Here is a 23,596-nt window from a genome sequence, read left to right as displayed (position 1 = left end):
GTGTAGGAAAATAACTGCAGTTGCTGGTACAAATCGAAGGTATCACAAAATGCTGGAGTAACTCAGCAGGTCAGGCAGCATCTCAGGAGAGAAGGAATGGGTGACGTTTCGGGTCGACACCCTTTTTCAGACTGAAGAAGGGTCTCGACCCGAAACGTCACCCATTCCTTCTCTCCTGAGATGCTGCCTGACCTTCTGAGTTACTCCAGCATTTTGTGATACCTTAGAGGTTGGGAGGTCATGTTACAGTTGCGGTAAGACATTGGTGAGGTCACATTTAGAGTATTGTGTGCGGTTTTGGTCACCCTGTTATAGGAATGATGGTGTTTAGCTGGAAAGGGTGCAAGAGGATTTACGAGGATGTTGCCAGGAATTGAGGGAATTAATAAAGGGTGGATGCTGATGTATTGCTTCCCCTCAAGGAACTTTTCAAACTCGGGCAGCTTTTACACCCATTAATTTCTCCAATATTATGTCTTAAATAATGCTAAATTTTACTAATATCCATATCAACCTACACAATGAACACTGACTTATAATATTTCAAATCGATGACTGATCACTGATGTATAGTGGAAGAGCAAATGAAAAGGAATGTACTTGAGTATTTTACTTATAAATAGATTACTTTTGTAAATTGAAGGTTCAGTACGCAAACCTACTTCCAAATTTAGTCACACTGCAACATTATTTTGAAGACTCGCTGCGCTTGTATTATTGAGGATTATTAATAAAGATTGCATGAGTTACATATACAATACCTTTGTTTCGTTGTGAATACAATCACCTTTCTGATGCCCTCCTCTGGAAGATTTGTCTAAAACATCAGGTTGATTTCCAGATTTTTCCCATGCTAATACATGCCCAACTTGGTGATGTGGTTCAGTAACATGGCTGGGAAAAAGAACACAAATACACACATTAAACAGACAAACAGAACATTACATGTGACAGTTTCCCTCAATCTTTGCCCTTGCTCCAAGTATTCTTGTAAATGTTTGCTGGAGAGGATCTGCATGATCATGTTAACCGTATCCAAGCACTTCTAAAGAAGACACTAAGTCAGCTAATCCATTATCCATTATTTATTTCCACTCAACACTTTTCTTTACGTCAATGTGCAGTCATATGTTTGGTTGATATTTCATTGCTCATGATGTGCTGGATATTTCATCTGAAAAGGATTTTAAAAGAGGATGGCCGAGGATCCTTAAACCTCTCTTCATTCATGGGTCGGTGATGGACAGAGTAAAGTGGACTGGAAGTTCCTGGTCATGCATATCTCTGAAGATCTGTCCATAAACCCAGCACATTGATGCAATTATAAAGAAAGCGCATCAACGCCTCTCATTCATTAGAGGATTGAGGGGATTCGGTTTGTCGACCAATACTCTCTTGAACTCCTAAAGGTGTGTACGGTCGTGAAAAAAATTGCAAAACAGTGGTGAACACTGCCCAGTCCATCGTGATACTGACCTCCCCACTATCGATGGGATCTATTGCCTCAATAAAGCAGCCAGCATCAACAGGGATCCACACCACCCAGGCCACGCTCCAATTTCACTCCAGCCATCAGGAAGAAGGTATAGGAGCCTGAAAACTGTAACGCCCAGGTTTCACAGCTGCTTCTTCCCAACAACCATCAGGCATTGAACACTACGAACTCCAACTAAACTCTGAATCACAAATTGCGTTGATTACACTATATCGTTTGTTTGTTTATATGTATTGAACTTCTTTTTGCTGTTTATTATGGTGCCTACTGAGTACTATGTTTAAATGGGTGCAAGTAGGAATTTGATCGTTCTATTTCAGGACATGGGCACCCTTGACTCACTTGATGTAGAACCACATGCAGTCACCTCTATTCAGTTCTAATTATGCTAATTTCAATTGCAAAGTACATCCCAAATTGTCCTCTCAATTTTATGTAAAAACAAGGAATTGCAGATGCTGGTTAGCAAAACTCCTGCAGGATCCTGAGCCGAAACATCACCTATCTATGTTCTCCAGGAATGTTGCCTGACCCACTGAGTTACTCCAGCACTCTGTCTTTTTTGTCACAACTTTATGATAACTCACAAAATGAGTTTTTTAAAACCTTGATGCAGCATGTATAAAGGGGTGGGGGAGGGGAGGGAGGGGTGAGTGGGGAGGGGGGAGTGGGGAAGGAGAGGGTGCTGTACCAATGCAGGAGAGGCTACCCTCGGGGGGATGGGGGAGGAGAGGGGGAGGAGGGAGAGGTGGGAGGAAGGGGAGGGAACGGAGGAGAGGGGAGGGGGAGGGAGGGAGGGAGGGGGAAGGGAGATGGGAGGGGGAAGGGGAGGGGGGAGAGGGTGTTGCACCAATGCAGGAGTGGTTTGGGCCCAATGGGTCCACTTGGTCTAGTCAAAAACTAGCGGGCATAGCTCCAAGGTAAGAGGGGAAAAGTTTCATTGAAATGTGAGCGCCAAGTTGTTTTTCTTATACAGAACGTAATGGGGGTGTGGAATGTATTGCCAGGGGTGGTGGTGGAGGTAGATACAGTATCTTAGATGAGCACATGGAAGTGCAGGAACTAGAGGGGTATGGATCATGTACAGTCAGGTGAGATCAGTTTAATTTGTATATATTGTGTATGCAAGCAATGAATTCCACTGTGCCTCGTCACATGTGACAATAAAGTATTCTTAACATCGCATCATGTTCAGTACAAACATTATGAGCTGAAGGGTCTGTTCCTGTGCTGTGCTGCTCTGTATAAAGGACTAGACTGTGCATGCTCAAAATCACTTTTCATAGTTGGTGCTTGGCATGCAGAGCATTTCCAGCAGATTCTACTTTTATTTCTGAATAATCGCTATTTGAAATGTTAACAAGACTTCAGCTAAATTATGTGCAAGACCATGTTTGCATATGGTAGCAATTTAAGTCTGATTTTTCATTTAGTCTGAGAAAGGCAAATTCTAATATTTGTAATTGATACTTCTTTCAACCACTGAACACCAAAATATTAATAACATTCTATCAGACTTTGATTTTTGTTCACTGTGAATCCAACTGTAAATCCATTATGAACTAGTTGATTACTGTCTTTCCAGGTGAGACAGAGGTTCACCTGCACCTCCTCCAACCTCATCTATTGCATCCGCTGCTCCAGATGTCAACTTATTTACATCGGCGAAACCAAACGCAGGCCCGGCGATCGCTTCGCTCAACACCTGCGCTCGGTCCGCGTTGGCCAAACTGGTCTCCCGGTGGCTGAGCACTTCAACTCCCCCTCCCATTCCCAGTCTGACCTTTCTGTCATTGGCCTCCTCCAGTGCCATAGTGAGGCCCACCGGAAATTGGAGGAACAGCACCTCATATTTCGCCTGGGCAGCTTGCAGCACAGTGGTATGAACATCGACGACTCCCACTTTAGATAGTTCCTCTGTCCCTCTCTTCCCCTCCCCCTTCCCAGATCTCCCTCTATCTTCCTGTGTCCACTTATATCCTTTCTGTGTCCTGCCCCCCTGACATCAGTCTGAAGAAGGGTCTCGACCCGAAACGTCACCCATTCCTTCTCATCTGAGATGCTGCCTGACCTGATGAGTTACTGCAGCATTTTGTGAATAAATACCTTCCATTTGTACCAGCATCTGCTATCATTGTCTTATACTGTCTTAAAGCAATGCTTTTAAGCTTTTACTGGATGTACCATAGATTTTAATACAAATGGTTTAATGCTACTAAACATAATCAGAAAATATACAATGAAGACTATTTATTCCTTTGCAGTATGCTTGGAATAAATAGGGTGTTACAATACAGGTTTTATGGCACCTAATAAATAAGGTGTTATCGTCGTGTATAACTGTGAATAACTGTGAATACAAAGTGAAAAAATGGTCATTTATTTATTCATTTAGTTTTCAGAAAATCTTACCTCAAAAATTTGATTTGAGTTTTTTGAGGAAGTGACAAAGATGGGGGTAGCGAAATGCATGTTTTCTACATAGACTTTAGTAAAGCATCTGACAAGCTCTTTTATGGTGAGCTGGTCCAGAAGATTAAGTCCAGAAGAAAACACCATAGATGGAGAGATATTTCTGTACTTCTGTAATCTCTACACTTCCATCCCCCACAAGGATGGTCTTGAAGCCCTCCGTTTCTTCCTCGACCGTAGAACCAGCCAATCCCCATCTACCAACACTCTCCTTCGCCTAGCAGAGCTGGTTCTTACCCTCAACAACTTCTCCTTAGACTCCTCCCACTTCCTCCAAACCAGAGGCATAGCTATGGGCCCTCGCATGGGCCCTAGCTACGCCTGCCTCTTTGTCGGGTACGTCGAACAATCCCTGTTCCAGACGTACACTGGCCCCATCCCCGAACTCTACCTCCGCTACATCGACGACTGCATTGGTGCTACCTCTTGTACCCAAGCAGAACTCACTGACTTCATACACTTCACTTCCAATTTCCATCCTGCCCTTAAATATACCTGGACTATCTCTGACATCTCCCTCCCGTTTCTGTACCTCACCATCTCCATCACAGGAGACAGACTAGTGACGGACATTTACTATAAACCCACTGACTCGCACAGCTATCTGGACTACACTTCTTCCCACCCGGTCCCCTGCAAAAAGTCTATCCCCTACTCCCAATTCCTCCGTCTACGCCGCATCTGCGCCCGGGATGAGGTGTTTCACACTAGGGCGTCAGAGATGTCCTCATTCTTCAGGAAACGGGGCTTCCCCTCCTCCATTATAGATGAGGCTCTCACTGGGGTCTCTTCTACATCCCGCAGCTCCGCTCTTGCTCCCCCTCCCCCCACTCGCAACAAGAACAGAGTCCCCCTCGTTCTCACCTTCCACCCCACCATCCAGCGGATCCAACAAATCATCCGCCAACATTTCCGTCACCTACAACGGGACCCCACCACCGGCCATATCTTCCCATCCCCTCCCCTCTCTGCGTTCCGCAGAGACCGTTCCCTCCGTAACTCCATGGTCCACTCGTCCCTTCCTACCCAAACCACCCCATCCCCGGGCACTTTCCCCTGCAACCGCACGAGATGCAACACCTGTCCCTTTACCTCCCCCCTCAACTCCATCCAAGGACCCAGTCTTTCCAGGTGAGACAAAGGTTCACCTGCACCTCCTCCAACCTCATCTATTGCATCCGCTGCTCTAGATGTCAACTTATTTACATCGGCGAAACCAAGCGCAGGCTCGGCGATCGCTTCGCTCAACACCTGCGCTCGGTCCGCATTGATCAAACTGATCTCCCCGTGGCCGAGCACTTCAACTGCCCCTCTCATTCCCAGTCTGACCTTTCTGTCATGGGCCTCCCCCAGTGCCATAGTGAGGCCCACCGGAAATTGGAGGAACAGCACCTCATATTTCGCCTGGGCAGCTTGCAGCCCAGTGGTATGAACATCGACTTCTCCAACTTTAGGTAGTCCCTCTGTCCCTCTCTTCCACTCCTCCTTCCCAGATCTCCCTCTATCTTCCTGTTTCCACCTATATCCTTCCTTTGTCCCCCCCCTCCCCCCCGACATCAGATTGAAGAAGGGTCTCGACCCGAAACGTCACCCATTCCTTCTCTCCTGAGATGCTGCCTGACCTGCTGAGTTACTCCAGCATTTTGTGAATAAATACCTTCGATTTGTACCAGCATCTGCAGTTATTTTCTTATACGTTCTGCAATTGGAAGTCTGTGGAAGTCTGTAGTATTTTTCAAGGATCAGTATGTTGTTTGTGAGGTATATATTGAATGAACATTTAGACAGGCTGATTTGGGAAGTTTGTAGGTAACACAAAATTGGTGGTTGATGATAGTGAAGGTGATTACCAAAGGATACAGCAGGATGCAGGTCAGTTAGAGCAGAGAAATGGCAGATGGGAGTCTAATAAAAACATAGAAAATAGGTGCAGGAGGAGGCCATTTGGCCCTTCGAGCCAACACCGCCATTCATGGCTGATAATCTACAATCAGTAACCTGTGCCTGCCTTCTCCCCATCTCCCTTGATTCCACTAGCCCCTAGAGCTCTATCTAACTCCCTTTTAAATTTATCCAGTGAATTTACCTCCACTGCCTTCTGTGGCACAGAATTCCACAAATTCACAACTCTTTGGGTGAAAAAGTTTCTTCTCACCTCAGTTTTAAATGGCCATCCCTTTATTCTTAGACTGTGTCCCCTGGTTCTGGACTCCCCCAACATTGGGAACATTTTTCCTGCATCTAGCTTGACTAGTCCTTTTATAATTTTATATGTCTCCATAACATCCCTTCTCATCCTTCTAAACTCCAGTGAATACAAGCCTTGTCTTTCCAATCTTTCCTCATATGACAGTCCCTCCATCCCAGGGATTAACCTCGTGAACCTACGTTGCACTGCCTCAATAGCAAGGTCCTTTCTCAAATTAGGAGACCAAAACTGCACACAATACTCCAGATGTGGTCTCGCCAAGGCCCTATACAACTGCAGAAGGACTTTTTTGCACCTGTACTCAAATCCTCTCGTTATGAAGGCCAACATGCCATTAGCTTTCTTCACTGCCTGCTGTACCTGCACGTTTACTTTCAGTGACTGATGTACAAGGACACCAAGGTCTCGTTGCGCTTCCCCTTTACCTAATCTGACACCATTGAGATAATAATCTGCCTCCTTATTTTTGCCTCCAAAGTGGATAACCTCACATTTATCTACATTATACTGCATCTGCCATGCATCTGCCCACTCACTCAACCTGTCCAAGTCACCCTGCAACCTCCTAACATCCTCTTCACAGTTCACACTGCCACCCAGCTTTGTGTCATCTGTAAACTTGCTAGAGTTACTTCTAATTTCATCATCCAAATCATTGATATATATTGCAAATAGTTGCGGCCCCAGCACCAAGCCTTGCGGCACTCCACTCTCCACTGCCTGCCATTCTGAAAAGGACCCGTTTATTCCTACTCTTTGCTTCTTGTCTGCCAACCAATTCTCTATCCATGCCAACACCCTACCCCCAATACCATGTGCTCTAATTTTGCTCACTAACCTCCCGTGTGGTACCTTATCATTGTCTTATACTGTCTTAAAGCAATGCTTTTAAGCTTTTACTGGATGTACCATAGATTTTAATACAAATGGTTTAATGCTACTAAACATAATCAGAAAATATACAATGAAGACTATTTATTCCTTTGCAGTATGCTTGGAATAAATAGGGTGTTACAATACAGGTTTTATGGCACCTAATAAATAAGGTGTTATCGTCGTGTATAACTGTGAATAACTGTGAATACAAAGTGAAAAAATGGTCATTTATTTATTCATTTAGTTTTCAGAAAATCTTACCTCAAAAATTTGATTTGAGTTTTTTGAGGAAGTGACAAAGATGGGGGTAGCGAAATGCATGTTTTCTACATAGACTTTAGTAAAGCATCTGACAAGCTCTTTTATGGTGAGCTGGTCCAGAAGATTAAGTCCAGAAGAAAACACCATAGATGGAGAGATATTTCTGTACTTCTGTAATCTCTACACTTCCATCCCCCACAAGGATGGTCTTGAAGCCCTCCGTTTCTTCCTCGACCGTAGAACCAGCCAATCCCCATCTACCAACACTCTCCTTCGCCTAGCAGAGCTGGTTCTTACCCTCAACAACTTCTCCTTAGACTCCTCCCACTTCCTCCAAACCAGAGGCATAGCTATGGGCCCTCGCATGGGCCCTAGCTACGCCTGCCTCTTTGTCGGGTACGTCGAACAATCCCTGTTCCAGACGTACACTGGCCCCATCCCCGAACTCTACCTCCGCTACATCGACGACTGCATTGGTGCTACCTCTTGTACCCAAGCAGAACTCACTGACTTCATACACTTCACTTCCAATTTCCATCCTGCCCTTAAATATACCTGGACTATCTCTGACATCTCCCTCCCGTTTCTGTACCTCACCATCTCCATCACAGGAGACAGACTAGTGACGGACATTTACTATAAACCCACTGACTCGCACAGCTATCTGGACTACACTTCTTCCCACCCGGTCCCCTGCAAAAAGTCTATCCCCTACTCCCAATTCCTCCGTCTACGCCGCATCTGCGCCCGGGATGAGGTGTTTCACACTAGGGCGTCAGAGATGTCCTCATTCTTCAGGAAACGGGGCTTCCCCTCCTCCATTATAGATGAGGCTCTCACTGGGGTCTCTTCTACATCCCGCAGCTCCGCTCTTGCTCCCCCTCCCCCCACTCGCAACAAGAACAGAGTCCCCCTCGTTCTCACCTTCCACCCCACCATCCAGCGGATCCAACAAATCATCCGCCAACATTTCCGTCACCTACAACGGGACCCCACCACCGGCCATATCTTCCCATCCCCTCCCCTCTCTGCGTTCCGCAGAGACCGTTCCCTCCGTAACTCCATGGTCCACTCGTCCCTTCCTACCCAAACCACCCCATCCCCGGGCACTTTCCCCTGCAACCGCACGAGATGCAACACCTGTCCCTTTACCTCCCCCCTCAACTCCATCCAAGGACCCAGTCTTTCCAGGTGAGACAAAGGTTCACCTGCACCTCCTCCAACCTCATCTATTGCATCCGCTGCTCTAGATGTCAACTTATTTACATCGGCGAAACCAAGCGCAGGCTCGGCGATCGCTTCGCTCAACACCTGCGCTCGGTCCGCATTGATCAAACTGATCTCCCCGTGGCCGAGCACTTCAACTGCCCCTCTCATTCCCAGTCTGACCTTTCTGTCATGGGCCTCCCCCAGTGCCATAGTGAGGCCCACCGGAAATTGGAGGAACAGCACCTCATATTTCGCCTGGGCAGCTTGCAGCCCAGTGGTATGAACATCGACTTCTCCAACTTTAGGTAGTCCCTCTGTCCCTCTCTTCCACTCCTCCTTCCCAGATCTCCCTCTATCTTCCTGTTTCCACCTATATCCTTCCTTTGTCCCCCCCCTCCCCCCCGACATCAGATTGAAGAAGGGTCTCGACCCGAAACGTCACCCATTCCTTCTCTCCTGAGATGCTGCCTGACCTGCTGAGTTACTCCAGCATTTTGTGAATAAATACCTTCGATTTGTACCAGCATCTGCAGTTATTTTCTTATACGTTCTGCAATTGGAAGTCTGTGGAAGTCTGTAGTATTTTTCAAGGATCAGTATGTTGTTTGTGAGGTATATATTGAATGAACATTTAGACAGGCTGATTTGGGAAGTTTGTAGGTAACACAAAATTGGTGGTTGATGATAGTGAAGGTGATTACCAAAGGATACAGCAGGATGCAGGTCAGTTAGAGCAGAGAAATGGCAGATGGGAGTCTAATAAAAACATAGAAAATAGGTGCAGGAGGAGGCCATTTGGCCCTTCGAGCCAACACCGCCATTCATGGCTGATAATCTACAATCAGTAACCTGTGCCTGCCTTCTCCCCATCTCCCTTGATTCCACTAGCCCCTAGAGCTCTATCTAACTCCCTTTTAAATTTATCCAGTGAATTTACCTCCACTGCCTTCTGTGGCACAGAATTCCACAAATTCACAACTCTTTGGGTGAAAAAGTTTCTTCTCACCTCAGTTTTAAATGGCCATCCCTTTATTCTTAGACTGTGTCCCCTGGTTCTGGACTCCCCCAACATTGGGAACATTTTTCCTGCATCTAGCTTGACTAGTCCTTTTATAATTTTATATGTCTCCATAACATCCCTTCTCATCCTTCTAAACTCCAGTGAATACAAGCCTTGTCTTTCCAATCTTTCCTCATATGACAGTCCCTCCATCCCAGGGATTAACCTCGTGAACCTACGTTGCACTGCCTCAATAGCAAGGTCCTTTCTCAAATTAGGAGACCAAAACTGCACACAATACTCCAGATGTGGTCTCGCCAAGGCCCTATACAACTGCAGAAGGACTTTTTTGCACCTGTACTCAAATCCTCTCGTTATGAAGGCCAACATGCCATTAGCTTTCTTCACTGCCTGCTGTACCTGCACGTTTACTTTCAGTGACTGATGTACAAGGACACCAAGGTCTCGTTGCGCTTCCCCTTTACCTAATCTGACACCATTGAGATAATAATCTGCCTCCTTATTTTTGCCTCCAAAGTGGATAACCTCACATTTATCTACATTATACTGCATCTGCCATGCATCTGCCCACTCACTCAACCTGTCCAAGTCACCCTGCAACCTCCTAACATCCTCTTCACAGTTCACACTGCCACCCAGCTTTGTGTCATCTGTAAACTTGCTAGAGTTACTTCTAATTTCATCATCCAAATCATTGATATATATTGCAAATAGTTGCGGCCCCAGCACCAAGCCTTGCGGCACTCCACTCTCCACTGCCTGCCATTCTGAAAAGGACCCGTTTATTCCTACTCTTTGCTTCTTGTCTGCCAACCAATTCTCTATCCATGCCAACACCCTACCCCCAATACCATGTGCTCTAATTTTGCTCACTAACCTCCCGTGTGGTACCTTATCAAATGCTTTCTGAAAGTCTAGATACACTACATCCACTGGCTCCCCTTCATCCATTTTACTTGTCACATCCTCAAAAAATTCCAGAAGATTAGTCAAGCATGATTTCCCTTTCATAAATCCATGCTGACTTGGACCAATCCTTTTACTGCTATCCAAATGCGCCGTTATTACCTCTTTAATAATTGACTCCAGTATCTTCCCCACCACCGATGTCAGGCTAACTGGTCCTGAATTCTCTGTTTTCTCTTTCACTCCTTTCTTGAAAAGTGGGATAACATTAGCTATCCTCCAATCCACAGGAACTGATCCTGAATGTATTGATCATTGGAAAATGATCACCAATGCAACCACGATTTCTTGAGCCACCTCCTTGAGTACCCTGGGATGCAGACCATCAGGCCCTGGAGATTTATCAACCTTCAGTCCCATCAGTGTACCCAACACTATTTCTCGCATAATGCAAATTTATTTCAGTTCCTCTGTCTTCCTTGATCCTCTGTCCACTAGTACATTTGGGAGATTGTTTGTGTCTTCCTTAGTGAAGACAGATCTGAAGTACCTGTTCAACTCTTCCGCTATTTCCGTAATCCGGACAAGTGTGAGGTGTTTCGTTTTGTGAGGTCAAATGTAAGGGGAAAGTATCCAGTAAATGGCAAAGAGCATTGGTGTACACTTAAAGAAGACATTTGCTTGCTTGCCTTCATCAGTCAGACACAGGGTACAGGTATTTCTGCTATATGTACATTTTGATAATACAAATTAGACATAACATGATTAATAAATTAGTGATTTCTATTTGTATTATGCGAGTCAAATTGGTAATATGCTATTTCTACTGGGACCTGGAGAACCAATTAATAATTACTTTGGAAATTGATAAGCAGAAACAATGCTGGCCTGAAGAAGAAATGCTGCATGTAGAAAGATATAAGAGATAGATATCATTGTCTCTTGAGAACAGTCTATCAGTTTTAACATGGGTGATCATTGAAATTGACAAGTTATTTTATTGACACTTGTGCAATGATTATTAAACAATGCAACTTAGACCCTTTAATATTTTGAAGGCGAGTTTCAAATTTATTTTCATATTTTCAGAGCATTTTATTGCTTGCAGTGACAAAAAAGACTTGTGGCTATTTAAAAATCTTTATTTTTGACAATTCTCTAGGAGAAATAACATTATTATGAGTCTGAAACTCTCTCGCCTGTAATCCCAGAATTGCCTGAAAAAAGTGTTGCAGCTGTGAAAAGCATTGGTTAATTTATGTTTCTGGTATTATGTGCAGTTCTGGTTGCCTTATGAGAGGAATGATGTGGAGGCTTTGGAGAGGTGCCAGTGTTTCCTGAGCGTTGAACAAAAATAGATTGTTTTCTCTGGCGGATTGGGGCTCAAGTGGAAATCTGATAGAAGTATATAAAATGATGAGAGGCTTTGATAGGGAAGATAGTCAGCGTATTTTTCTGTGGAAATTACAAATACTAGAGGGCCTAGCATTAAGGTGGAGGGTGTAAAATTCAAAGGAGACTAGACCAAGTGGACTCGTTGGGCCCAAACCTCTCCTGCATTGGTGCAGCACCCTCTCCTCCCCCACTCCATCCATCCTCCCTCCCCCTTCCCCTCCCCCACTCCATCCCCCTTATCCTTTCTCCCTCCCCCTTCCCTCCCTAGGAGATAGATTTAAACTTTAAAATGTGAATAACTTTCAAAATACAACACCAATTTCAATTAAACTTCTTCCATTAGCACCAAAGGGACAACGGTGAGTACGGTGGGCCTAAAATTGTCGCGCTATTGTGTACCGTGTTGGCTGTAGTTCAGGAACAAACACACAAACGAGAGTTTTAGTATATAGATGTGTATGGCAAGTCATTCTTGTTTTAAATGCAGTGTGTAGGTGCATGGAATGCACTGCCTGGGGAAGTGGTGCAGATACAAGAGCAGAATTTAAGAGGTAGGCGAACAGGCAGGGAATAGCAAGAAAGACCATCTGCAAGCAGACTAGACTAGTTAAATCAGCACATGCATCTTGTGCTAAAGGGGCTGTTCATGTAGTGCACTGTTCTATGTTCTATAAGGCATCAAAATAGTTATTGATATATTTTGGATCACATTGCAAAATATGATCACAAATTAAAACTGATTTTTATGGAATTTACTGCCAAGTACAATTACAATACCAAGTACAATTATGCAAAAAAAAAGAAACAAGCTTAATTTTTTGACATGCTACATAGCACATAGCACAGCACAAGCCCTTCGGCCCACAATGTCTGTGCCGAGCACGATGCCCAGACCAACTTTTATCTGCCTGCACATAATCCATATCTCTCCATTCCCTTATCCATATGCCCATCCACAAGTAACTTAAATGCCTCTATCGTACCTGGCTCAAAGACCATCGCTGGTAGTGCATTCCAAGCACTCACCACCATGTGTTGAAAAACGTGCCCTCAAAATCTCCTTTACACTTTAGCCCCCTCACCTTAAAGGTATGCCCTCTCGCACCTGATTCTTCCATCCTGGGAAAAATAAGTTCTGATTGTCTGTCCTATCAAACACAGGTTCGGCAGCAACTTTGCTAGCATCTATCTGCGTTCTGTCAAGGGATTTGTCTTCCATAAGAAACCTCATTTTGTTTAAAAAGTATTTAAACCATCCAGGCATGTTTAAATAATCCTAATTTTAATAAGGATTGCCTATTTACCACAGGTAAGCATATGTAATTAATATTATAATAATAATAATAATAATAATGCATTACATTTATATAGCGCTTTTCAAACACTCAAAGACGCTTTACAGGGATTTCTAGAACATAGAGAAGTGAATAAATAGATAAATAAGTAAACGAACAGAGAAAGGAGACAGAAGGTGAGGTGACCTTCAGTGGTTGAAGGCAGTGCTGAAGAAGTGAGACTTCAGTGATGTTTTGAATGTGGTGAGTGAGGAGGAGTCTCTGACGGTTTGGGGTAGTGAGTTCCATAGGGTGGGAGCAGCGATGGAGAAAGCCCTGTCCCCCCAGGATCTGAGTTTGGTCCGGATGGGGGGGACAGAGATTGGCAGCAGCAGAGCGGAGGGTGCAGGTGGGAGTGTGCCTGTGGAGGAGGTCAGTCAGGTAGGATGGGGCCAGGTTATGGAGGGCTTTGTAGGTCATGAGGAGGATTTTGTATTGGATTCTCTGGGGGATGGGGAGCCAGTGGAGTTTGTAAAGGACGGGGGTGATATGGTCACGGATCGGGGAGTGGGTGAGTAGACGGGCAGCGGAGTTTTGAATGTATTGAAGTTTACTGATGATTTTTGAGGGTGAGCCATAGAGGAGGCTGTTGCAGTAGTCCAGACGGGAGGTGATGAAGGCGTGGATGAGGGTTTCTGCAGCTGTGAAGGAGGGATGGACGGAGACGGGCAATGTTTTTGAGGTGGAAGAAGGCTGTCTTTGTGATGTGTTTGATGTGTTTGTCGAAGGAGAGGGTTTGATCAAAGATGATTCCAAGATTCCAAGATTCCAAGATTATCACAGATTAACATTCATTTATTAAGTATTAATGAGCAAATGAGCAGACATTTTGAAAAATTCAAACGTTATTCTAATACTTCCCACAGGCCAGACCGAGCCAGCCCGATATCTATATACTAAAACTCTTGTTTGTTTGTTCCTGAACTACAGCCAAAACAGTACACGATAGCGCAACAATTTTAGGCCCACCATACCCACCATTTGGTGTTAATGAAAGAAGTTTAATTGAAATCGGTGTAATATTTTTTTAATTCACATTTTAAAGTTTAAATCTATCTCCTCGGGAGGGAGGGGGGAGGGAGGGAAGGAGGGGAGAGGAGGGAGGATAAGGGGGGGTTGAGGGGGATGGAGGGGGGGATGGGGAAGGGAGCAGAGGGGAGGGGGTGGGGGGAGGGGGAGAGAAGAGGGTGCTGTACCAATACAGGAGAGGTTTGGGCCCAACGGGTCCACTTGGTCTAGTCCATTCTAAAATGCCACCCATCACACTAACATTTTATTAGAGACTAACATTTTATTACAGATTTCCAACCTAAGTCCGTGTAATTTAATTGGGGAAAATTGAACCTTGGTCATGTATCTCAGGACTCTCAATTTCTTCACTAGGCCGCCCATCGATAAAACACAAAGGTTATTTCAATTTTGTAGGAAGGAACTGCAGATGCAGGTTTAAACTGAAGATAAACACAAAAAGCTGGAGTAACTCAGCGGGCCAGACAGCATCTCCTGGGAAAAGGAATAGGTGATGTTTCGGGTTGAGACCCTTCTTCAGATTCAATTGATCCATATAAATTAGTAACAAATAGTTTGTTCAATAATATTTAATAACTTGATTCGTTTTTATAATTGCATGTTTTGTCACAATTCTTTTAAAACTAGCCAAGCTTTAATGTGACGTATCATAGACATTCAAGTTAACAAACTAACAACAACAAAGGAGTTAAAGACTTACTTGACAGCACCTCTATTCTCCTCATTATCAGATGAAGATGATGTTGAAGGAGCAGGGATAAATGGGCCTTCGAGGCCACAATGATTTGGACTCGCAGCTGAAACTGTAGAAATATTTGGCGAGGACCGCTCGTACAAAGGCGTGTGCTTCCCTTCATGAGGAATGTTGCTGTAACTGTTGTTGGATTCCAGGGCGAGGTTTGGGTCTGACAGAGCAGGTGGGTAAGTGCCCAATGATGGTGGCTTATCTTTGTTAGGCGAATACAAGTCAGGGGGTCTCTGTCCTGAAGAGGCCACCTGGTTAACTAGTCGTTGGTTCTGTAACAATGTAAAAAAAAATTATGTTAGTTTATAATTGGTTAATTATGATAGTTTAGAATCTTTTGAATGTCTGAGATAATTTACATAACAGACCAATTAAAATCAACCCTGTGAATTTAAACCCTGTAAAGTGATACAGGTTCACATATTCCAGGTGAGACAGAGGTTCATGTGTACATCGACTGTATTCAGTAGCCTTGATGTGGCCTCCTTTACATCGGCGACCATGTCACTGAACACTTGCACTCTGTATGCCAAGGTCTGCCAACCACTAACTCCCCTTCCCACTCCCATACTGACCTTTCTGTCCGGGGTTTCCACCATTGCCAGAGAAGCAAACTGGAGGAACAGCATTTTATTTTCTGCTTGGGTGTGTTACAACCTAACGGTATGAACATTAAATTTAATGCCTCAAACCCATTTCTGCCCTTCCCCCAACTCTTGCATCTTGACGGATGGTTCGACTGCCCCAACTGCGGGAGAAAAATGAGACGACTAGTTAGCCTGACATCGGTGGTGGGAAAAATGCTGCAGTCAATTATTAAAGAGGTAATAACGGCGCATTTGGATAGCAGTAAAAGGATAAGTCCAAGTCAGCATGGATTTATGAAAGGGAAATCATGCTTGACTAATCTTCTGGAATTTTTTGAAGATGTGACAAGTAAAATGGATGAAGGGGAGCCAGTGGATGTAGTGTATCTAGACTTTCAGAAAGCCTTTGATAAGGTCCCACATGGGAGATTGGTGAGCAAAATTAGAGCACATGGTATTGGGGGTAGAGTATTGACATGGATAGAGAATTGGTTGGCAGACAGGAAACAAAGAGTAGGAGTAAACGGGTCCTTTTCAGAATGGCAGGCAGTAGCGAGTGGAGTGCCGCAAGGCTCGGTGTTGGGGCCGCAACTGTTCACCATATATATTAATGATTTGGAGGAAGGAATTAGAAGTAACACGAGCAAGTTTGCAGATGACACAAAGGTGGGTGGCAGTGTAAACTGTGAAGAGGATGTTAGGAGGTTGCAGGGTCAAGTCAAGTCAAGTCAATTTTATTTGTATAGCACATTTAAAAACAACCCACGTTGACCAAAGTGCTGTACATTTGATTAGGTTCCAATAGAAAAAAAAATGAAAACATACAGTAGTACGCAAACAGTTCACAGCGCCTCCTCAATGAGCCTCAAACGCTAGGGAGTAGAAATATGTTTTGAGCCTGGACTTAAAGGAGTCGATGGAGGGGGCAGTTCTGATCGGGAGAGGGATGCTGTTCCACAGTCTAGGAGCTGCAACCGCAAAAGCGCGGTCACCCCTGAGTTTAAGCCTAGACCGCGGGATAGTGAATAGCCCCAAGTCGGCCGATCTGAGGGACCTGGAGTTAGAGAGGGGGGTTAGAAGATTTTTGATGTAGGGGGGGGAGTGTCCATTTAGGGCTTTATACGTGAATAGGAGGAGCTTGAAGTTGATTCTGTACCGTACAGGGAGCCAGTGGAGAGAGGCCAGAATCGGGGTGATGTGGTCCCTTTTACGGGTACCCGTCAGGAGTCTCGCTGCGGCGTTTTGGACCAGTTGCAGGCGGGACAGGGAAGATTGGCTGATCCCAGTGTATAGGGAGTTGCAGTAGTCTAGGCGGGAGGAAATGAAAGCGTGAATGATTTTTTCTGTGTCGTCGAATTTGAGGAAAGGTTTGATTTTAGCTATGGTTCGAAGTTGGAAGAAGCTGGCTTTTACCACAGCGTTGACTTGCTTATCAAATTTTAATGCAGAGTCAAATATCATGCCGAGGTTTTTGACATGCGGTTTGACTAGGCAGGATAGGCTTCCAAGACTGCCTGTTATCAATTTGATGGAGTCGGGGGGGCCGAATAGGATGACCTCAGACTTGCTCTCATTTAATTGGAGGAAGTTCTGTGCCATCCAACATTTTATGTCCTCAAGGCAGTGTGAGAGGCTGTTTAAATTTGACTGGTTGTTGGGTTTCAGGGGGAGGTAAAGCTGAGTGTCATCGGCATAGCAGTGGAAAGAAATGCCGTGCCTTTGAATGATTTGGCCAAGGGGGAGCATGTATAGAGAGAAGAGAATGGGGCCTAGGATGGAGCCTTGTGGAACTCCGCAGGAGAGGCTAGCTGGAGCAGAGGAATAACTGCCTAGGGTGACCTGGACAGGTTGAGTGAGTGTGCAGATGCATGGCAGATGCAGTACAATGTAGATAAATGTAAGGTTGTCCACTTTGGCGGCAAAAACAAGGAGGCAGATTATTATCACAATCGTGTCAGGTTAGGTAAGGGGGAAGGTGCAGCGAGACCTGGGTGTCCTTGTACACCAGTCACTGAACGTTGGCGTGCAGGTACAGCAGGCAGTGAAGAAAGCTAATGGCATGTTGGCCTTCAATATGAGAGGATTTCAGTATAGGAGTAAAAAGGTTCTTCTGCAGTTGTATAGGACCCTGGTAAGACCACATCTGGAGTATTGTGTAATTTTGGTCTCCTAATTTGAGGAAGGACATCCTTGTAATTGAGGCAGTGCAGCGTAGGTTCACGAGATTGATCCCTGGGATGGCCGGACTGTCATATGAGGAAAGATTTAAAAGACTGGGCTTGTATTCACTGGAGTTTAGAAGGATGAGAGGGGATCTTATAGAGACATATAAAATTATAAAAGGACTGGACAAGCTGGATGCAGGAAAAATGTTCCCAATGTTGGGGGAGTCCAGAACCAGGGGCCACAATCTTAGAATAAAGAGGAGGCCATTTAAAACTGAGGTGAGAAAGACCTTTTTCACCCAGAGAGTTATAAATTTGTGGAATTCTTTTCCACAGAAGTCAGTGGAGACCAAATCACTGGCTGGATTTAAGAGAGAGTTAGATAGAGCTCTAGGGGCTAGTGGAATCAATGGATATGGGGAGAAGGCAGGCACGGGTAACTGATTATGGATGATCAGCCATGATTACAATGAATGGCGGTGCTGGCTCGAAGGGCCGAATGGCCTCCTCCTGCACCTATTTTCTATGTTTCTATGAAAGAAGATTAGTCAACAGTCAACAGAGCTTTATTTGTCATTCGGTACCAAGGTACCGAACGAAATTACATAGCAGTCACACAAAAAAAAAGAACACAAGACACATGACCCCAACACAAACGTCCATCCCAGTGACTCCAAACACCCCCTCACTGTGATGGAGGCAACAAAACTTCCACTCTCTTCCCCACGCCCACGGACAGACAGCTCGTCCCCGACCGACCCGCACAGTCCCCGCAAGGGGATGGAAGTCCCCGCGGCCGAGCCGCACCGGGCGCTGAAACGTCTCGCGGCCGAGCCGGGCGATGGAAGGCCCCGCGGCCGAGCCGTGCGCAGCTAAGTCCCGCGGCCGAGCCGCGCCGGGCGATGTTAGGTCCCGCGGCCGAGCCGCACTGGGCGATGGAAGGCCCCGCGGCCGAGCCTTTTATTGCCTTCTATCAGTGAGGAATGAGGGGATGTGGTGGATGTTTATGTTGACTTTTATGTAGTTGTGTGTCTTGTTGCTTTTTTAGTATGGCTGCATAGTAATTCGCATATCACTGTACCTTAATTAGTGCACGTGACAAAAAAAGACCTTTGAAACCTTTATTCTTTGCTCTGGCTACAACATTCACACCTCTTTTATCCTTATCTCATACCTTTTTGTCTTTTCATGTCTGATGTTAGTCCAACCATCTGTACTCAAATGCCCTTCCCTCCCTCCCCACCTGTATCCACCTATCACTTGCCAGGCTTTGTCCTCTCTTCCAGCTTTCCCCTCCTCCACCCTCTACAATTAGTCTGAAGTAGGGTGCCGACCTGAAACATCACCTATCCAAGTTCTCCAGAAATGCTGCCTGACCTGCTGTTACTCCAGCACTTTGTGTCTTTTCCTGTTGATGTTGATGCTATTAAAAGGCATTACATAAAATTCAATGTTGTTTCCTTCTTTTTCATTTAAGAGTTTGAAATTTAACCAAAACCATGTTCCAAAAAGATGTTTCCAATGTGAACAGCAGAAAGAAAAATAAAATTATGTTTTATTACATAATAAACAGCTGTTAGAGACTCTCATTAATTTAAATACAATAAAGGATGAAAGCTCAATTAACAAACATTTTTAACAGCTGTTAGAGACTCTCATTAATTTAAATACAATAAAGGATGAAAGCTCAATTAACAAACATTTTTTACGGAAGAAAGAATATAAAGTGCATACATTTTAATTAAAAGCTAAATAGAATTGGCCATTTGTTCAATTTCCATAATTGAATAAAATGATGGCTATAAGAAGCCCAAGGGCCTTATAGTGTGGTTGGCAGAACATTTATTTTAGTCTATACTCTTCTAAAACAAGCTTTTTATTAGTTTTTTTTATTTTAATTTTTCAATTTTCCAACTGACAAGTTTTTTTATAAACCTCCTCCACAGCCTCTCCAAAACATCCACATATTTCCTGTAATTTGGCAACCAGAACTTAGGCAATACTCCAAATGCGGCCTAACCAGAGTCCTATAAAGCTGCATCATGACTACCCGACTCTTTCAATGCCCTTGACAATGAAGACAGTCATATCGTTTGCCTTCTTTTCCACCCTATCTACTTATGCTGCAACCTACAGTGATCTATAAACTTGGGCTCCAAGATCCTGCAGGGTGACCTGGATAGGTTGGGTGAGTGGGCAGATGCAGTATGATGGGGATAAATGTGAGGTTATCCACTTTGGTGGCAAGAACAAGGCAGATTATTTTCTGAATGGTGTCAGATTAGGAAAAGGGGAGGTGCAACGAGACCTGGGTGTCCTTGTATGTCAGTCACTGAAAGTAAGCATGCAGGTACGGCAGGCAGTGAAGAAAACAAATGGCATGTTGGTCTTCATAGCAAGAGAATTTGAGTATAAGAGCAAGGTCCTACTGCAGTTGTACAGGGCCCTGGTGAGACCGCACCTGGAGTATTGTTTGCAGTTTTGGTCTCCTAGTTTGAGGAAGGACATTCTTGCTATTGAGGGAGTGCAGCATAGGTTCACCAGGTTAATTCCCGGGATGGCGGGACTGACATATGGTGGAAGAATGGATTGACTGGGCTTATGTTCACTGGAATTCAGAAGGGTGAGAGGGAATCTTATAGAAAATATAAAATTCTTAAGGGATTGGACAGGTTAGATGCAGGAAAAATGTTCCTGACGTTGGGGGACTCCAGAACCAGGGGTCACTTTAAGAATAAGGGGTAGGCCATTTAGGAATGAGATGAGGAAAAACCTTTTCACACAGAGAGTCGTGAATCTGTGGAATTCTCTGCCACAGAAGGCAGTGGAGGTCAATTCACTGGATGTTTTCAAAAGAGAGTTGGATATAGCTCTTCTGGCTAGCGGAATCAAGGGATATGGGGAGAAAGCAGGAACGGGGTACTGATTCTGGATGATCAGCCGTGATCATATTGACTGGCAGTGCTGGCTGTAAGGGTTACTCCTGCACCTATTTTCTGTATTGCTATGTTTCAATCGTCACTTAATGCAACTCTTCCAATTTTGATATTGTCAGCAACTGCACTCACCAACCCATCTATATTTATGTCTATGTCATTCATATATATGACAAACAGCAGAGGTCCCAGCACAGCTCCCTGCACAACTCACTGGTCACAGATGTTCAGCCAGAATATCTATCTTCCACCACTACCCTCCGTCTATGAATAAGCCAGTTCTGAATCCAGATGACCAAGTCATTGTGAATCCCGTACGTCTTAATCTTCTGGATCAGCCTACCATGAGGGACCTTATCAAAAGTCTTACTAAAATTCGTGCATACAATATCCAGCACCCTCCCTTCAGCAATCTCCTTTGTCACCTCCTCAAAATACTCAGTCAAGTTAGTGACACGTGACCTGCCGTGTTCAAAGCCGTACTGGCTGGCCCTTCTCTTCCATATGGGAGTAAATCCTATCTCGAAGAATCCTCTCCAACAGTTTCCCTATTACTGACATGAGGCTCACTGGCCTATTGTTTCCTAGATTTTCTTTACTTGCTTTGTTAAACAAGGGGACAACATTGACCAATCCCCCAGGACCTTGCTCGTGCTCAAAAAGAAACAAAGGTCCTTGACAAGTTACCTGCACGCTCCTGTCTTGCCTCCCACCATAACCTGGGAGAGATCATATCGGGCCCTGGAAATTTATCCACCTTAATGTTTTTTAAAGTCCTCAGCACCACCTCCTTCTCGGTCTCAAATTGCTTTGGCATATTTGCATTCTCTAAGATCTCGCTGTCCTACAAGTTCATTTCCTTGGTGAATAAAGATGGAAAATACTTGTTTGGTACCTTGCCAACATCCTGATTCCAGGCATAGATTGCCTCCTTTATCTTTGGGTGGTCCTACCTTCTTGGTGGTCACTCAATTGGAAGTGACCATGATCTGACTCACTAATAATTTTTCATTTAGCTTCCCTCCCCACTCGCCCGCGTGAGTTCTTTGCTACTCACTTTATATTCCTCATAAGACCCACATGATGCACATTAAACCTGATATATGCTACCTTTTTCTTCGTGACCAAATGTACAATGTCCTTGGTCATCCACGGTGCCCTTACCTTGCCGTCCTCATCCCTCTGAGGGGGCGCTGTGAACTGTTCATGTCTGTGTTGTTAGGTTTGTGTTCTTTTTTAGTACCTGCACTGATGTACAGCACTTTGGTCAACGTGGGTTGTGTTTAAATGTGCTGTACAAATAAAATTGACTTGACTCCTCCTTACTGGAACATGCTGATCCTGCAATATGATCAGTTGGCCATAAAATGCCTCCCTCTTGTCATGTGTGGACTTGCCCAATAAGAACTGCTCCCAATCTACCCTCCTCAGCTCCTGCCTAATGACATTGCAATCTGCCTTGCCCCAATTAAGTACCTTCCCCCGACATCCAGACCTGTCCCAATTCAAATGAATCCTAAAACTTGTGGTAGACACAAAATGCTGGAGTAATTCAGCGGGGCAGGCATCATCTCTGGAGAGAAGGAATGGGTGTCGTTTCGGGACGAGACCCTTCTTCAGACTGAAAGTTACAGGGAAGGCTGAAGAAGGGGTTCGACCCGAAAAGTCACCCATTCCTTCTCTCCAGAGATGCTGCCTGTTACTCCAGCATTTATGTCCATCTTCAGTTTAAACCAGCATCTGCAGTTCCTTCCTAAAACTTGTGGAGTTGTGATCACTATCCCCAAATCCTTCCACCGCAACACCAGTCACGTGGCCAGGCTCATTTCCCAATACTGGTCGCTCCTTGAGTCGGACAATCCACACGCCCCCCACTGGCACGTGGCACCGGTAGTAATCCAGAGATTACCAACCCTGAGGTCCTGCATTTTAACCTTTTGCTGAACTCCCTATAGTTACTCCGCAATACCTCATCCCCTTTTCTACCTGTGCCATTTGTGCAGGTAGAAAATAAATGGGTGACCACCAGGAAAGGGAGTAGGCAAGACTGCATGAATCCCCTGCAGCCATTCCCCACAACTATATTTTGTTGGGAGGGATGCCTGGCCTGGCTCTGAGTCACAGCAGGGAAGGGCGAAGTCAGGCAGAGTGAAAGTGCAGGAGGTTCCTTAGTTAGGGGGACAGACAGGAAATTCTGTGACATCAAACAAGACTCGAGGATGGTGTTGCCTTCCTGCTGCTAGGGTCCAAGATGTCTCAAAGCAACTGCAGAAAATTGTCACGGGGGAGGGCGAGCAGCTAGAGGTCATTGTGCACGTTGGCACAAATGACAAAGTGTGGCTGAGGAGTTGGTGCATGTGGCCAGGATTCTGGACCATTGGCATCTCTTCTGGGGCAGAGGTGACATGCACAAGAGGGATGGACTGTACCTGAACTGGAGGGGACTTAATATCCTTGTGGGCAAGATTGCTAGTGTTATTGAAGAAACCAGGTTGGCAGGTGAATGGTATCCAATCCAGGAGTGAGACAGATAGGAGGCTGGAAGGCGGCATGAAAGGCGATGACAGCAAGTTCGGTAAGTAGGAGCACAGCAGGGAGCGAGGAGGGACTGTTGGATTTATTCGGACGGAGAGGCCTGATCGGTAAGGCGGATGAAGGCTGTGGGTAGGTACATGCCACTGGACCTTATAGTCGTTACAGAAACCTGGAGGGAATCTTCCTTCAGCAATAAATGAAACACAATAGTGAAGATGGTTATGAAAGATTGCAGCAGGATCTGGATCGATTAGCCAGGTGGGCTGAGGAATGGTTGACGGAATTTAATAATGAGAAGTGGGAGGTGTTACATTTTGGGTTGCCTAACATGGGCAGGACCTACACAGTGAACAGCAGCCCTCTGGGGAGTGTTGTAGAGCAGAGGGATCTAGGAGTGCAGGTGCATGGTTCCTTGAAGGTC

General features: G+C 45.1%; 1 protein-coding gene across 1 annotated transcript in view; it reads right to left on the bottom strand.

Moving 5' to 3' along the window:
• The window catches only part of LOC144601679 (constitutive coactivator of PPAR-gamma-like protein 1 homolog), a 162,133-nt gene that overhangs the window by 69,046 nt on the left and 69,491 nt on the right, over positions 1–23,596 (bottom strand). The window contains exons 7-8 of the mRNA XM_078413918.1: positions 14,908–15,224; positions 762–894 (exon numbers count right to left, since the gene is read on the bottom strand). Coding sequence (XP_078270044.1) covers positions 762–894; positions 14,908–15,224 — 450 coding nt within the window. The remainder of the gene's footprint in view (positions 1–761; positions 895–14,907; positions 15,225–23,596) is intronic.

The sequence above is a fragment of the Rhinoraja longicauda genome, chromosome 17 (assembly GCF_053455715.1).
Source record: "Rhinoraja longicauda isolate Sanriku21f chromosome 17, sRhiLon1.1, whole genome shotgun sequence".
Classification (NCBI taxonomy): Eukaryota; Metazoa; Chordata; class Chondrichthyes; order Rajiformes; family Arhynchobatidae; genus Rhinoraja; species Rhinoraja longicauda.
The sequence above is the reverse complement of the archived record's forward strand: the minus strand, read 5'-3'. Positions and strand labels throughout refer to the sequence as shown.